General features: G+C 43.4%; 2 protein-coding genes across 13 annotated transcripts in view; one reads left to right on the forward strand and one right to left on the reverse strand.

Annotated features, from left to right (window-relative positions):
- Positions 1-13677, reverse strand: part of GLT8D2 (glycosyltransferase 8 domain containing 2) — a 74153-nt gene extending 60476 nt beyond the window's left edge. For 4 of the 9 annotated variants that reach the window (XM_045365809.2, XM_015430647.3, XM_045365804.2 and 1 more), the window contains exons 1-2: positions 13358-13677; positions 12556-12741 (exon numbers count right to left, since the gene is read on the reverse strand). The gene's annotated coding sequence lies outside the window, so the exon portion shown is untranslated. Of the gene's footprint in view, positions 1-12555; positions 12742-13151 lie in introns of all 9 variants that reach the window. The other 5 variants (XM_074007644.1, XM_005572056.4, XM_045365805.2 and 2 more) reach the window with 4 other exon arrangements.
- Positions 13678-13744: 67 nt separating this feature from the next.
- The window catches only part of HCFC2 (host cell factor C2), a 42177-nt gene continuing 38609 nt past the window's right edge, over positions 13745-17312 (forward strand). For all 4 annotated transcript variants that reach the window (XR_012420549.1, XR_012420548.1, XM_005572065.5 and 1 more), the window contains exons 1-3: positions 13745-13928; positions 15380-15528; positions 17130-17290. Coding sequence is in view for 2 of the 4 variants with exons in the window: in XM_005572065.5 (XP_005572122.1) it covers positions 13766-13928; positions 15380-15528; positions 17130-17290 (473 nt within the window). In the remaining 2 variants the exon portion in view is untranslated. The remainder of the gene's footprint in view (positions 13929-15379; positions 15529-17129; positions 17291-17312) is intronic.

Below are 17312 nucleotides of genomic sequence, written 5' to 3' on the forward strand. Positions count from 1 at the left end.
AGAGTCTCGGGGTTTCGCCATGTTGGCCAGGCTGGTCTCAAACTCCTGACCTTAGGTGATCTGCCACCTCAGCCTCCCAAAGTGCTGGGATTACTGGCGTGAGCCACCTCGTCCAGCCAATTGTACTTTTTTTTTTTTTTTTTTTTTTAAAGAGACAGGGTCTTGCTCTGTTACTCAGGCTGGAGTGCAGTGGAGTGACCACAGCTCACTGCAGCCGTGAACTCCAAGGCTCAGGCGATCCTCACGTCTCAGCCTCCTGAGTAGCTGGGATTACAGGTGCACTTCACTACACCTGGCTATAATTTAAAATTTTCTAGTAGCCACATTAAGAAAAAAGTACAAAGAGGTAAAATTTATCTTAATGATATATTTTACTTTACCCAATATATATAAGATGTTATCATTTCAACACATAATATAAAACATTATTAAGAAGATGTTTTATATATCTGTTTTGTTTTTAAATTTAATTTGATACATATTCATGTAATAATTGTATATATTCATGGGGTACATAGTGATGTTTCAATATATATAATGTATAGTGATCAGAACACTGTAATTAGCGTATCTATAATCTCAAATATTGATGCTTATGTTGGAAACATTCAATATCCTCCTTCTAGCTCTTTGAAACTGTATATTATTGTTAACTATGGCCATACTACAGTCATATAGAACGCTAAAACCTATTCCTCCTATCTAGCTATAATTTTATATTCTTTAACAAATCTCTCCCTATCTCTCCCTTCCTCCTACCCTTCCCAGTGTTTTTTTTTTTAACTAAGTCTTTGAAATTTGGTGTGTATTGTACATTTGCAGCACATCTCAATTCAAACACTAAATTTAAACAGAAACACTGCACATATATGTAGATTTTATAAAATTTACCATTTAAAAAGCAGATTCATTTAAGGTAATGGATATCCCAGTTACACTGATTTCATCTTTACAAATTATATGAATGTATTAATATTAAATGTTTGAATGCACACTCAAAATACGTATATCTATTATGTATCAAAAAAATTAGAAAAAACACTAGGAAAAAAAGTAGATTCACAAATCCAGGTTGGTCCAAATGTACTTAAAAATTTTCCAGTAATTGAATAGAGTATCAGTTTTTCAATTAAAATTAGTTACAGTTAAATAAAAATTAAAAATTCAGTTCCTCAGTTGCACTAGTCACATTTAAGTACTCAGTAGTCATTGTGGCTAGTGGCTACTATATTAAGCAGTTCCATTCTAAAGGATTTAGTAGGGATTTTCTTAGACATGAACTTTGAAGGTGGGAGGATCCTGAATATCTTCCACGTATATAGAACTTTGAATATAGCCAAAGCATTTTCATATCTTCTATTCCTTTTTAGCCACACAACATTTCTGGTAGGTAAGTTGAACAGATGTTATTTGCCCCAATTTACAGATGAGCAAACTGAGGCTTTGAGCAAATTAAAGCCCTAGTTCCCAAAGCAAGTTAGTGATGAAGCCAGGATTGGAATTCTTATTCAGCACTTCTTAAGTGTTTCGTTCTTGAGGCATGTTTCAAATACTAGGATCTGGGGCTGCAACAGTAGGGTTAAGTGGCATCCACATTGGTCATCCTTCAGCATCAAATTTGCTGCTTGTGTAGAATTATTGACTGCCTTGTGATCCCTTATGTGCCCCTATTCTAAAGCCCCCACACAATCCGGCAAGTGTGTCCTTTCTCCTGGAGAGGCTTGACATGATGCCACTCCTCTTCTCTCTTGACCCCCAGCATCTTGTACCTTATTTTATTTATTAATTATTATTATTATTATTATTAGAGGCATGTCTTGCTATGTTGCCCAGGCTGGACTTGAACTCTTGGGCCTTTCTCCTCAGCCTCCCGAGTAGCTGGGACTGTAGTCATGCACCACCATGCTCAGCAAGTTGTACCTTATTTTAAAGCACAATTCCATTAAAACATTTAGCTAAATGTTTTTAGCTAAAACATCGGTCACCTCTGGGAAGTCAGAAGGTTCAGGGGCAGTGCAATATACTATACTTTAAATACTCACTGCACACACATGAGCGAAAATAAGATAACCACTTCTGGCTCAGGGTTTCCCACAGCCCTTCCAGAATTATGTGCCGTCAGGTGCAGCAGGCCAGTCCCTCAGACATGTCCCAGGCATCATGTGGACAGCAGCCTGAGCTGACACCTGCCCTGTGCAATTTCCTTCACAGATCATGTCATCTCCTTTGCATCTCTCATCCACCTAGCAGAGAATGTTGTAGAACTTCTCCCTGACCCTCACTGTCTCTGATTCCAGCTTCTTTCTCCTTTATCCTCGCTGTGCCATACTCCAAGGGTGCAATAGGCTTGTTATCTATGACTTAGATGTCCACACTGTATGCACAGATTCTTCCCTGGGGAAGAAATGAGAAAAGAAACAGAGGATATGCATGACACCAGAGTGGGCTTCGGAGACAGACAGACCTAGTGTGAGCTCAGCCACAGGTCTTACCTCCAGTTTTCTCATCTGTTAAGTGGGGACTGCCAATTGGACTCTTGTGTGGGTTAAAAGACATCATGCATGTAAGGCACTCAGTAAGGACTCAAGAAATGGAAGTTTTTATTGCTGATGTTTTTAAACAAAAATAATATTTAATTGAAATTGAATTATAATATGTAATTGATTTTATTGAATAATATATAATTGAATATTTAATTTTAAATTTAAATGTTTGACAAATAAAGACTGAATACATTTAAGATGTACAATGTGTTGACTTGATATGCACATACACTATGTAATGATTACCACAATCAAATCAATTAACACATCCAACACCACCCATTTTCTACACTAGATCCCCAGAACTTGCTCATCTTATAACTGAAAGTTTGTACTGTTTGACTAACATATCCCCATTTTCCCCTCCCCTCACCCTAGTAACCACCATTCTACCTACTCCCTGCTTCTATGAGTTTGACTTTCTTAGATTCCAAATACAAGTAAAATTGTACATATTTGTTTTTCTGTATCTGGCTTATTTCATTTAGCATAATGCCCTCAAGTTTCATCCATATTGTCAAAAATAGCAGGATTTCCTTTTTATGGCTGGATAATATTCCATTGCATATATGTACCACAATATCTTTATCCATTCATCCATCAATGGATACTTAAGTTGATTCCATATCTTGACTATGATAAATAATGCTGCAATGAATATGGGGAGGCAGATGTCCAAAGGAAATAAAACCAGTATTTCAAAGAGATATCTGCCTCCCCATTGAAATACTGATTTTATTTCCTTTGGACATCTGCCTCCCCATATTCATTGCAGCATTATTTTTCCCTTCTAATAGAAACATGATTTCATTTGAACAGCAATATGCCCATTTGAAAAGATTCTCCTCCTTGGATGTCTTGCAGCTAGAGTGGCATGTGAGCAGATGTCTGCTGTCTAGCACTTCCTCTAAAGCTAGTGTTTTCCTGGCAAAGAGCTCTTTGGTGTCTTTTGCCCTTTTTTCCTGTTTAAAATCCAGCCTTGAACCTTGTATGTGAAGTAGCCACCTTGCAGCTCTGGGGATAAGAGGCCCGCATTATGCTGCTGCGTATGGCCACATTGGCTGTGCACAGTGACTACACAGTTGAATCAGTCAGGGTCCTGGCGGGATACAGACAGCTCCCTCCAATAAGGTAATGGTGGAGACTTTTTTAAAAGGCACTAATTGAAAAGGTATAATCACTGTCAGGGAAACATGGTTAAGAGATGATGCAGTACCCTGGGGCTAGCAATAGCAGGGAGTTATTACAACCCCAAACTCTGAAGGTCAACGAGAGAGTGGTTTCCAGGACTTGGAGAGAGGATATGGAGAGGGGTGGCCAGCAAGAGCAGCCCTCCCACTGGGATACAGCCAATCTGTGGTGCTCTGCACAAAAGGAACCAGGGGCTGATTACCCTAGCGTCACAGTCTCCTGTTGGTAGTGTCTCCCATTGACCAAATCCAACTAGAAGTCAGAGGGCAAGGAGCTCAAGTGCTATAATCCATTGAGGTTAGCCTCTCAGGACACTGAACAGGTTGAAGGGTGGAGAGTAGATCTGTAGAAGTAAATGAAAAATATCCTTGCATGATATGAATGGGGTCCCTGGCACTGTGTCATTCTGCAGCCTGGCATATGCTAAAGATGGCAGAGAATCACCACAGCAGCCCTGAATGAACTACTTATGGAAAATCTTGCTATGTGATGAAAATAAACCCTTAAGTGGTCAAGTAACTTTGGTTAGATTTAGTTACATGCCTGAGTGCAACCGCATGCAATATGTATGCATTTCACTGCATTTTATATTTGTGGTATCATTTGTCAACAAAACATGTATCTGAGTCATTATTATTCTGTGTTTATTTCTTACTAGTTGAAAGTCAGATGTTCATCGTTTCTTCTTGCTAACTGGGTCTGCCTTGACTGTGTATATTACTTTTAGATAAGGTCCTAGATAAAATCTATTAAAGCTGATAAGGTTGCCTGGGAGGAAAGGAATAAGTCTTCTCTAGTAGTACATGAATTACCACATTGGGTCAGGCTGACAAGCCTCTTTGCCACGTTTGTCTCCCATGGCTGGGCTCCAAGATCACACACATGGGGCAGGAATTACCATAGCAGGCTCAATTCCCTCTCTTTTGCCTGGTGTGGTTCAGTTGCAGGTCATCTTCTTGTTGCCCTGAGCTTCAGTGCTCTTGCTCTCCCCTGCTACTCCCTGAACTGCAGCAATTGCTCCAGCACCTGAGTCTCGCACTAGAGTTCCCTCTCTCCCACATGCTGTAACTGTTTCTCTTCCTTGGCCCAGTTCCCTGTTCTGGCAATTAAGTTAGGTTCTATCTAGCCTGGAGCACTGCCTTGCTCTTGCCAGCTGCCCTCTCTGTGCTTTGGCCATAGCTTCAGCCAAGATTCATGGTTGGAGCCCTGCAATCTGTAAACAGACCTCTCAGACACCATCTGTTTCCCTCACTTGGGCAACAGTCCCTGCCCAGGATCTCTGCTATTGAGTTCTGCCCACTTGCTAGCACTCCCCAGAACCTCTTCTCAGACCTCTGGCAAAAAGCCTTTGGCCCTTGGCCCGAGTCCTCAATTGAGATTAAAGACATTGCAATTTACACTCTTGGCTGAAAACACAGGACTGTCTGCCACCTCCAGCACCAGATTCTCACTCTAGGGTTGACTTTTTGGCCTGCAGCTCAGGAAGAGGAATAGAAACTGTAGAAATATAATAACATCATGATAATGATAGAAATAAAACAATCTACTACTTACTAAATGCTCACTACATGTCAGTCCTTGCATAAGTATAGCACAGTCCTTGCTTGGCATGGCAACAGCACAGATTTCAATTAGCACCATTTAGTTATATAACACAAGTCCCCCAATAACACAGTTCAAATTTCAGTTACCACAGTATATTAACTGTGAGTAATTGCATAAATACAAGCTTTGCTGCCAGGTTTTCAGTCCACAAAATTACTATGCAAATAACAGATGTACACCATGATCAGTGACCATAGCATATCACTTCATTTGTAGTCTGCTGGTGACCGGTCACTGGACATCTGTTATTTAGTTATGCACAGACAGCAAAGCATGTAGTTGTGTTGCCTCCTTATCTCCATGTGACATTTTAATAAATGGACAATAGAATTTGCCAATAAAGATAAAAGTGAAGCAAAGAAACGAAAAGTGATAAAAAGTGATAATTGTGGGAGTGAAGTTCAAATCAAAGTTACAGAAGAAATTGTTGGCCATGAGAATGTTGTTGCCACTGTTCAACTCCAGATGGGCATCCAGAAAAACTTAGTAAAGGTAAACTTATGAACATAAATAAGGAAGGAAGTTGGAAGTTGTAAGGACAAGGATAAAGATGTTCCAGAAAGTGACATGAGCAAAAAATTCACATTAAAGGAACATTCAGAGATATCTCACAACATTGAAAGCACAAAGGAAAACTTAGAAAGGAGGCTGGGCATGGTGGTTCACACCTGTAATCGTAGCACTTTGGGAGGCTGAGGCAGGAGGATTGCTTGAGCTCAGGAGTTCAAGACTAGCCTTAGCAACATAGGGAGACCCCATGTCTACAAAAAATAAAAAAGTTAGCCAGGTGTGGTGGTATACACCTAAGGTCCCAACTACTCAGGAGGCTGAGGTGGGAGGATCACTTTAGCCTGGGAGGTCAAGTTTGTGGTGAGCTATGATCATGCCACTGTACTTCAGCTCAGATGATAGAGACCCTGTCTCAAAAAAAAAGGCCTTAGAAAGGAGTATGACAATTTGCCACAGCATAGAAAAGATGCTCACTCCATATAGTAAGCTATATGACAAGAAGGTGGTAAGCATGGTTTAAACTACTCATGGTAAGTTTTATGCAAAGAAATAAAACTCTTTAATTCTCAATATTTCTGTTTTAAATTATGGCATAACAAAGAAATATTAGGTTTACAATTTTTTCATTTCTCTATATATTTATAAGCAATAGTAAGAAAGTTTTTAATATTTTGACAAAAAAGTTTTTAAACATCACAAAACAATTGTAATTTTTCCCACTGGTAATTAAGATCACTTTGAAGGGTGTTGGCTTGCATATCATGTTTGCAGAACAGTATTATCATGCAAAGTGAAGACTGCCTGTACTTTACATGTATTATTTCATTTATCTATTGATTTCTTTCTTTTTTTCCCTTTGCTAGGTCGCTGCCCCATTTTCAGCACTAGATGGTGCTGAAACCCATGTTTGCCTCCATTCTAATAAATATTCAGTGCCCCTTGTCCTTAATGGGGGATATCCCAGTAGTATGGGAAGGCTGACTAGGGGTTCAGCGTCCAAGGGACCTATAGACCCAACCTCCTACAGTGTGGTGCTACTGAACAGCCACTCTGATTTGGTGTCTCCGTCTCTTTTTGTCAAGTTACACAGCAGTTTCCAGAGCTGGGATAGTAGTCTCACCTCTCCCCTTTGTCTCTGGCTGTTCTCAGGGATATTTTTCCTCCAGGGACTACTGATGCTTCTAGTGGTTGAGGCAGGGACAGGTCTTCTGCCAGGGAACCCAAGATTGTGGAGAAGCTGGTTGTCTATGCCTTGATCTCACTTTTTACAGTGTACACTGTGAGTTGGGGGAAATTTTCATGTACTTGGTGCCTGGCAGATTGTGGGGAGGGGATTACAGATGTGGAAGTCTACTTCTCTTACCATCTACTCAGAGTTTTTTAAACTTCTCTGTGGCCCCAGCAAATGTCTCATCCTCATAGTTGAGTTATTGGATATTGCTGGTGATAATTTCAGTGTTGAATATTAGTTTTTGGTTTTCCATTGGGGGGTGTGAAGCCAGCTTGCTTCCTTGCTGCCACTTTGGCACCATATTATCTCATTTAATCCCTTGACTAATCCTGAGAAGCAGATGCTCTTACTCTTCCCATTTTATAGACAAAGAATCTGAGGTTCAAAGAGGATAAATAATTTGACCAAGGCCACACAACTAGTTAAGTAGCTACAACCTATTGGGTCTTAAAGCCCATGATCTTAACCCCAAATGAAACAGTCCAGGTAAATGACTCTGGTGGGTGTTTGATATGGAGGAGTGGGCAGAGAGGAGAGGAAGTAGTGAGAGATGAAAGTACCTTCTCTAACATATGCCTAAAAAGTCTAGAGCAGCACTGTCCAATAGAGCTTTCTATAATACAACAGATGCCCCCTTACCCAAGGGTGATACATTCAAAGACCCCCAGAGATGCCTAAAACCACAGATAGTACCAAATCCTATATAACTCTAACTAAGACAGCTACTAAATGATGAATGGGCAGGTGGCACATACAGTGTGGAAACACTGGACAAAGCATGATTCATATCCCAGGCAGGTAACAGCGGGACAGTGCAAGACTTCATCATGTGACTCAGGATGGTACACAATTTAAAACTTACAAATTGCTTATTTCTGGAATTTTCCATTTAATATTCTCAGACTGTATTGACTGTGGGTAACTGAAACCATGGCTAAAGAGGGATTCCTGTATATGTATAGAATACATAATATTTATACAATCTATAATAGAGAATTAATGTATCTATTCAACTCTCGTATACATGTAGATATACATGGACTTCAGGATCCATCTTTCCTTGATCCTCCAGGACCTCGATCCACCAAATCCCAGCTCTTTCTGAACAGACCTACTTGCCCTATGGGATGTAATTTCCAGTAGAGCTGCTCTACTTCACTAAGTCCTCAGGAAATTAGGCTCCTTCCAGCTCATGGTCCAAGACAGCTGCCCCAGCTCTAGCCATTACATCTACATTCCAGCCAGCAGGAAAGAGTAAGAGAGAGGAAGTTTCCCTCCTCCCGAACACATTTTGGAATTATATATAGTACTTTTGCTTATACCCCATAGGTCAATATTTAGCCACAAGCCACAACTAGTTGAGGGAAGTTTGGGAAACGAATTTTTATTTAGAACGGTCATGTGCCCAGCTCATAGTCCAGATTCTGTTACTGAAAAGAAGAGAAGAGCAGACATTGGGGGTCATCTTGAAGGAGAGTGGGTACAGTAGCCTGGGAAAGTGCTTATTTGTTTGTTTTTTTCCTTCCCAGTCTCAATAATGAGAGGCAGGCAAGGAGAAGAAGGTTGGAAATGATTGCTGGTTGTGTACTTCCAACCTTTTGTTTGCAACTGGATCCTTCTTCTGGGCCCAAAATCATGCTCAAGTCTCACCATCCAAAATAATAACAATTTACACAGTACCTCTCTCTCCTTGCCAGCCATTGTTCTTTCTTTCCTCACACAGCCAAGTCTCTGTAAAGAGTAGACTATACATGTTATCCGCATTTTCTAATTCATGCTTCAGTTCTCTCTGGCTTCTTTCCCTCCCACTCCATTGAAAACATTTTAATTCTAGGCCACTACTAACCTCCTAATTTGCAAATCCAACAGTTGCTTCTTCGTCCTCTTCTTCCCTGACTTCTCTATGGCTTTTGGCTTTCCTTACCACTTCTGCCTCTATGAAACCCTCTTTGCCTGTGGTTTCTTTGACATCACCCTCACCCAGTTCCCTTTTAACTTCTCTGGCTACTTATTCTCTATTTCCTTCATGAGTGCCTCCTCTTGTCTTTACCCCATCAATGCTGGCTTCTTCAGGGTGCTATTTTCCATCCCTCTTCTCCAAACTCTCCTCCTAGGTTGTTGTTTCCAAACTACAATCTTGAAGTTTCAAAGACTGAAGGTACTTTATTGTGAAATGGGGACCTCTTTTAGATGCCTCCCTCAAGGAGAGAGTACTCAAAACTGCTCTACTAAAATAGCTTTCCCATTGGATTACGTACTTTGTCACTGATTGAATTGTATCTCCCCCAAACAATATGCTGAAGTCTTAACCCGCTATACCTGTGAATATGACCTTATTTGGATATGGGGTATTTGCTGATATAATCAAGTTAAGATGAGATCACAGGATGAGCCCTAATCCAATATAGCTAGTGAATTTACAAGAAGAGGAGGAGGCTGGGTGCAGTGGCTCATATCTGTAATCCTAGCACTTTGGGAGGATGAGGCAGGAGGATCACTTGAGCTCAGGAGTTTAAGACCAGCATGGGAAACATGGTAAAACCTCATCTCTAGAAAAAATTTAAAAATTAGCCAGACATGGTGGTGCACACCTGTAATCCCAGTTACTCCGGAAGCTGAGGTGGGAGGATCGCTTAAGCCCGGGAGGTGGAGGCTGCAGCAAGCTGAGATCGCGCCACTATACTCCAGCCTGGGTGACAGAGCCAGACCCTGTCTCAAAAAAAAAAAAAAAAAAAAAAGAAGAAGAAAAAAAAGACAGACACACAGGGAGAACACCACGTGATGATGTGATGGAGCCAGAGATGAGTGATTCATTGACAAGCCAAGGGTTGCCATGGATTGACAGCTGCCACCAGAAGCTAGAAAGAGGCATGGAAGCATTCTCTCCTACAGGTTTTGGAGGGATCACAGCCATATTGACACATTAATTTCAGACTTATATATCCTTCAGAACTGTGAGACAAAACATTCCTATTGTTTTAAGCCACCAGATTTGTGGTACTTTATCATAGCAGCTCTAGGAAACTAGTATACATTTCCTCATCACCCTGCAGCTCCCTATCTAAGCCACCAGTTATAGCTTGCAATCCCTTTTGTCTTAAAAATATTTGCTTTCATTTTTCTCCTAGTTCAAGGGTTCTCTGGCTTTCAAATATCATAGACTAGTTTTTTTTTTTAAATTTGAAGTTCAACATTAGGGTTGCAACTTTTGATTTTTCCTTTAACCTTGTGCTATAAGGGCATTAGAAAAAAACTACCATCTAAGCACAAAACTCTCAGAACAAAGTACAGTTCTTTAAATTAAACACTTTGGGTTTTATGAAAAACTCACTGCTTTATTCCAACTCTTCCAGTTTTATTTCAGATTCATAAAAACTTATTATTGCAACATTTAAGAGCCTATCTTATGTACGTGACAAAGAAAAATATTAATAAATATTCATAACCTCTTTTCTGTTTGTAGGCATCTTATTTCTCCCTCCCTTTCCAAATTCTCTTTGGACATATTATGAAATTGGACTGGCTGGGCACGGTGGCTCATGCCTGAAATTTCAGCACTTTGGGAGACCAAGGCGGGCGGATCACCTGAGGTCAGGAGTTCAAGACTAGCCTGACCAACATGGAGAAACCCCGTCCCTACTAAAATTACAGAATTAGCTGGGCATGGCGGTGCATGGCTGTAATCCCAGCTACTCAGGAGGCTGAGGCAGTGGAATCACTTGAACCCAGGAGGCGGAGGTTGCAGTGAACCAAGATCACACCATTGCACTCCAGCCTGGTGAACAAGAGCGAAACTCCATCTCAAAAACAAACAAACAAAAACAAAATTGGGTTATACTCAGTGAGAGGGAGAATTTAAGAAGCAGAAGCTAAAAAGAATAGTGAGAATTCCTTTCCTTTTTTTTTTTTTTTTTTTTTTTTTGACAGAGTTTTGCTCTTGTTGCCCGGGCTGGAGTGCAATGGCACCATCTTGGCTCACTGCAACCTCCGCCTCCTGGGTTCAAGCGATTGTCCTACGTCAGTCTCCCAAGTAGCTGGGATTACAGGCATGTGCCACCACATCCGGCTAATTTTTGTATTTTTAGTAGAGATGGGGTTTCACCATGTTGGCCAGGCTGGTCTCGAACTGCTGACCTCAGGTGATCTGCTCTCCTCAGCCTCTCAAAGTGCTGGGATTACAGGTGTGAGCCACTATGCCCAGCCTGAGAATTCCTTTTTAAAAGGTAGAGAGTTCTCTTTCAAAAAGAAGCTTAGATGGATGAGAAGGTGGAGAAGCATGCTGAGGTTTAAGGGAGTTGGGTGAATGAAGCATATAAGAGAAATTGAAAATAGTAAAAGATGAGGAAAAAAGAGCTTTAGGAAATTTACTATACAGTGTATTCTCCTTTCAGTACCTCTTGAAAATCTGAGGTAGGGATTTAAATTGCTTTCAATTTTTTCTTCCACTGGACTTGTATCTCTATTTATTTTATTTTATTTTGAGACGGAGTCTCATTCTTTCGCCCTGGCTGGAGTGCAGTGGCGCAATCTCCGCTCACTGCAAGCTCTGCCGCCTCCCGGGTTCACGCCATTCTCCTGTCTCAGCCTCCCAAGAAGCTGGGACTACATGCGGCCACCACCACACCCGGCTAATTTTTTTGTATTTTTAGTAGAAACGGGGTTTCACCACATTTGCCAGGATGGTCTCCATCTCCTGACCTCGTGATCCACCCACTTCGGCCTCCCAAAGTGCTGGGATTACAGGCGTGAGCCACCGCGCCCGGCCTTATATATCGTTGTTTAATAAAAATAGAGATGGGATCTCACCATCTTGACCAGGCTGGTCTCGAACTCCTGGGATCAGTGGATCCTTCTGTCTCAGCCTCCAAACGTGCTGGGATTACAGGTGTGAGTCACTGTGCCCAGTCCTTTTTCAATTAAATTTTTTAAAAATAACTTGTGCATTTTTAAGATATACAATATGAAGTTATGATATCATATAGACCAGGGGTCTCTAATCCCCAGCAACCAGTCCTCGGTCTGTTCGGAACTCCCATGACCTCCCGAGCTCCGCCTCCTGTCAGATCAGCCCCGCATTAGATTCTCAGAGGAGCTCAAACCCTACTGTCAACTGCCCATAGGAGGGATCTACATTGCATACTCCCTATGAGAATTTTATTCCTGATGATCTGAGGTGGAACAGTTTCATGCCGAAACCATACCCTCCACCCCCCTGCCAAGTCCATACCCCCCACTCCCCTGCCAAGTCCGTGGAAAAATTGTCTTCCATGAAACAGGTTCCTAGTGCCAAAAAGGTAGGGGACAGCTGATATAGTCACAAAGTTACTACAGCGCAGCATATTAACATATCCATCATCTCATATAGTTACCACCAACCCTTTTTGTGTTTCTGTGGCAAGAGCGGCTAAAATCTACTCATTTGGCATGAATCCCATATGCAGTGCAATTTTATTCCTAATGGACTTGTGTGATTACCTGTAGGATCAAATCACAGGGCAGCTAGGCCTTATTAAGAGTTGCATTGGCTGGGTGCGGTGGCTCACGCCTGTAGTCCCAGCACTGTGGAAGGCCGAGGTGGGAGGATCGCTAGAGCCCAGGAGCTGGAGCTCGCAGTGAGCTCTGATAGCGCCACTGCATTCCGGCAACAGAACCAGACCCTATCTAAAATAAATAAATAAAAATAAAGAGTTGCGTAAGACTGCTATCAGAGGCAGTATTGCACAATGGTTGGATATGACTGCTATCAGAGGCAGTATGGTATATGGTATAAGGGCTTGGGGGTTCTGGAATCAGAAGTCCCGTGGTTGATTCCTGGCCCCAATCTTTTTTTCAACACCTTTCCTTTGTGTTCCTCATAATATTACTTAACTGCACTGTGCCTCATTTCTCCATCCACGAAAGGGAGATAACAGGAGCCACCTCACTAGATTGTTGGATGGATTACACGAGTTAATACACATGAGGCACTTAAGGCATTCCTGGCTGTGGACAGCCCTCACTTGTTAGCTAGCAATGAAACAGAAACCTACAAACCATCTCTTCTCTGCTTAAGCCAAACAAACCAAAAATACCTCTTGTGGCTCACGGTTCCCAAGCTTCCTGGCACGGCTCCCCACAAAGCTGCCCTCGGTTCGCCCTGGCAGGCTTTGTAGCGACCTTCCCTGCCCGGGTCCCAGTCACGGTCGAGAGAAGCGGCCGTGGCCCGGGCTCGCGAGGCGGGCTCCCGCCCGCACCCTCCCTTGCGAGGTCCCCGCCCTGCGCTCCCAGCTCTTCGCACCTCTACACGAGCTTCTCTCACGTTGCTTGTGACACTGCCTCGCCCACACATCCTAGATGCTCAATTAAAGTGGACGTAAAGGAAGATGCTGTGCCTTCTCCCCAAAATACCGAACGCGAGGCTCTGGGTGGGGACGGGAGACGTGGTCAGTGGGAAGTGTCCTTCCACCCTAAGGTGCGTTGCCCCGGGTGGCCGCTGGCCACGTCGCCTGGGATGGGGTTGGGGCTCCCCTCTCAGGACCCCCCCTTCCCCGGCGTCTCTCCCCTGCCGGCGGGCCTCCAGCCTGGCCCCCGGCGCCCGCGGCCACGTGACCCCAGCACAGCTGGAGGCGGTTCCCCGCCCTCCCCAGGGAGCAGCGGGTTGAGGCGGGAGCGGTGCATTGTGGGCAGAGGGGCGGGGGTTGGGAAGATGGCGGCTCCCAGCCTCCTCAACTGGAGGCGGGTTTCTTCCTTCACGGGGCCGGTACCCCGCGCCCGACACGGACACCGAGCGGTGGCCATCCGGGAGCTGATGATCATCTTTGGAGGGGGAAATGAGGGCATCGCGGATGAGCTGCACGTCTACAACACGGGTAGGCGCGGCGGTGGCTCGTCGGCCCCGCCTGCGGGAGCCGCGGAGGGGGAGGGGAGGCGAGGCGGCGGCCGCGGCCCTGACAGCTGTCACCGCCCGGTCACTGCTTCCTCGGGCGGGCGGCGGGGAGCGCGGCTCGGCCGGGCGGCCCGGGTCCCGCAGCTCTGTCCCGGACGGCAGCTCTGGATCTCCGGGACCCTCGGGGACGCAGCGGACCCCGAGCGGGGTGCACCGGTCTTCAAGCGGGGGATCCCGGACGCCCCCGCCCCAGCGCTGCTGGAGGACGCAGGCGACAGAAGACCGTGTCCAACTGCCTGGGCTACTCCCCGAAATCTCGCCCCTGTCAAAAAACAAAACCCACTCCAAACCAAAGTTCCGTCGGGCCTTTCCCGGCTTTGCCTACCTGCCTTCCTTAGGAGGAAGACCATCTAGGGGGTGAGGAGGGAAAACGAGAGGCCTTCTGGCACTCTTGCCTCAAATACAACCCGGTGTTTGGCAGGTAACGGTCAAGAGCCCCTCCGTGGGCCGCGCTCTAAACCGGCGGGGACGTGGTGAGGCGGCCTTGTGTCTGCATACTCGGTGTGGGCGCCCTTCTGGACTGGCCCTCGGAAAGAGGACTGTCATAACCTGAGCACCACTGCAGATCACAAGTGTCCCTGGGCAAGGAGCCCCTATCTTTGAGGACCTCTGTGGAATAGAAAGGAGTCTGGAATTTAATTTTTTTCCCCCTTGTAAATGCTCAGGCTGTCACAAGAAATCTTTTCGGTGTAAAGACAGTGATGGAATTTTGGGTCTACTTCATGCCTGATAACTTTTCTCGGACGAAACAGCTTAATCACAGGAATAATTTGAAGGTTAACAAAATAGTGGAGTCTGAGAAATTTTATTTTTTTCACCCTCTCCTCCTCCCAGCGCCCCAGCATATGAAGTTAAAAAGTTACTGACAGTTTGGTCTTAGTGTTCAAAACCCTGGCTTTGGAACAAATTAGACCTGATTTGAATCTTGCTCTGCCAGTTGCCCAGGATCAGCGCTGAAGTTACCAAACCTTTTTTAACTTCACAATTTTCAGTTGTAAAATGGAGATTTTTATACTCACCCAGCAGGGGTTTTATAAGAATTAAATGATACAGATCAGGGTTTTTCAACAGCAGCACCGTCGACCTTTTGGGCCAGGTAATTCTTTGTAGAGGTCGGGGGAAGCTGCCCTGTATTGCCCTGTACATTGTAAGATGTTTGACAGCATCCCTGCCTCTACCTACGAGATGCCAGTAACAGCCCCCTCCAGTTGTGACAACTAAAAATGTCACCAGATTTTGCCAAATGTCTTCTGGGGGGCAGAATCATCCCCAGTTGAGACCCACTGATAATGATGATATATGTAAAGTACTTGCTGATAGTATGTGATAACCGTTGTTGGTTATAATCAGTTTTAATTTTATTTTGGCAACTAGCTACGAATCAGTGGTTTCTGCCAGCTGTTAGAGGAGATATCCCTCCAGGCTGTGCTGCCCATGGATTTGTCTGTGATGGTACCAGAATATTAGTATTTGGGGGTATGGTTGAATATGGAAGATACAGCAATGAGTTATATGAGTTACAAGTAAGTGTATTTAATATTATTTCATTCTGAGGCTTTAATAATGATATTGTTCATAATTTTTCAAAAGATTGCAACATTACTAACATTGTTTAACACATTTTGGCATTGTTCAAGTAATGTAAACTTCACATTTTATAGCTTTACAGAAAATGTTTCCACTTCACTTAAAAGCCAAAGTTTCCTGGCAAGTCTTTTTCCCATACCCAGTGCAACATTTATAACATCAAGATACCTGTTACTTAGCATCAGTTGTACATGTTTATACTTAAGTTTTTGTATCTTAGTGCAGTAGAAACTTTAGCCTGCAACAGGAGCACCTGGAGGACCTGTGAAGACACAGATTGCTGCGTCCTACCCAGAGAGTTTCTGAGTCAGTAGTGGGCCATAAGCATTTGCATTTCTACCAAGTTCCCAGCTGCTGAAGCTCCTGGTTTCTAGAGTATACTTTTTGTTTGTTTGTTTTGAGACAGAGTCTTGCTCCGTCGCCCAGGCTGGACTGCAGCCGTGCGATCTTGACTCACTGCAACCTCCGTCTCCTGGGTTCAAGCGATTCTCCTGCCTCAGCCTCCTGAGTAGCTGTGACTACAGGCACGCACCACCATGCCCAGCTAATTTTTGTATTTTTAGTAGAGACGAGGTTTCACCATGTTGGCCAGGCTGGTCTTGAACTTCTGACCTCAGGTGATCCACCCGTCTGGGCCTCCCAAACTGCTGGGATTACTGGCATGAGCCACTGTGCTCTGCCGCAAGTTCTTAAGTATTAAGTACTGCAGGACTCACAGAGGGATAGTTGGCATTGGCATCAACTGACAGATTGACAACTTTGAATAAAACTTTCCACATTTGGAAAATCACCATGCCTGGCCCCTGGGCTATGCTTTGAAAACCACTGCTTTCGTGTTTTAGAAATTGTTACCCTCATACTAATATTTGCTACACCTCCCACCTTGACAATACATACAAAAGAGGAGTAACAGTTTCCCATAACCTTTCTAAATTTGACTCTTACTAAACCGGACTCATAGCCCTTGTTGACTTTTCTTCCTGACCTGTGCCTTATCCCTAGGGTGGTGATCATGTGAGTATCTGCTAATTGGCAGATGTGAGTGGTTATACCTATTTACAAGCAACTCATTGCAAAAATAATTTCAGCTAAAGAAAACATCCATGGCCAGAGAATAAGTTTTGGAATTTGATTTGTTAAATGAGCTTTATGTTTACCTTTAAAAGGTTAAAATATTTACCATTCATGGATTGCCTTCAGAAAGTAAGAATGTATAAATTACATTTAATCTTGAAGCTATGTATAATACTTTATTTTTCATTTGGAAAATACTTTAGAACTGTTGGAGTTTATTATTATATGGTTAGTTTGCCATTGTGGAAATCTATGAATATGGAATAGTAACTTGAATGTCTACTGGAACATATATTTTAATTCCAGAAGTTAGCTTGTTGTTTGTCATTTGTCCCAAAAGTAGTTTATTAGTGCCTTCTGATAGGATTTGGATTAAAATGTATTGATATGATGTTGCACTATTGACAATATAGGAGTGCTTTCTTGATTTTGTCTGACTGTATTTGTGTCTTTTTTTTTTTAGGCAAGTCGTTGGTTATGGAAAAAAGTGAAACCCCATCCCCCTCCTTCTGGTTTACCTCCTTGTCCTCGGCTTGGACATAGCTTCTCTTTATATGGTAACAAATGCTATTTGTTTGGTGGCCTGGCAAACGAAAGCGAAGATTCAAACAATAATGTTCCCAGGTATGCTGACTCTTTCAGACCA

The sequence above is a fragment of the Macaca fascicularis genome, chromosome 11 (genome assembly GCF_037993035.2).
Source record: "Macaca fascicularis isolate 582-1 chromosome 11, T2T-MFA8v1.1".
NCBI lineage: Eukaryota > Metazoa > Chordata > Mammalia > Primates > Cercopithecidae > Macaca > Macaca fascicularis.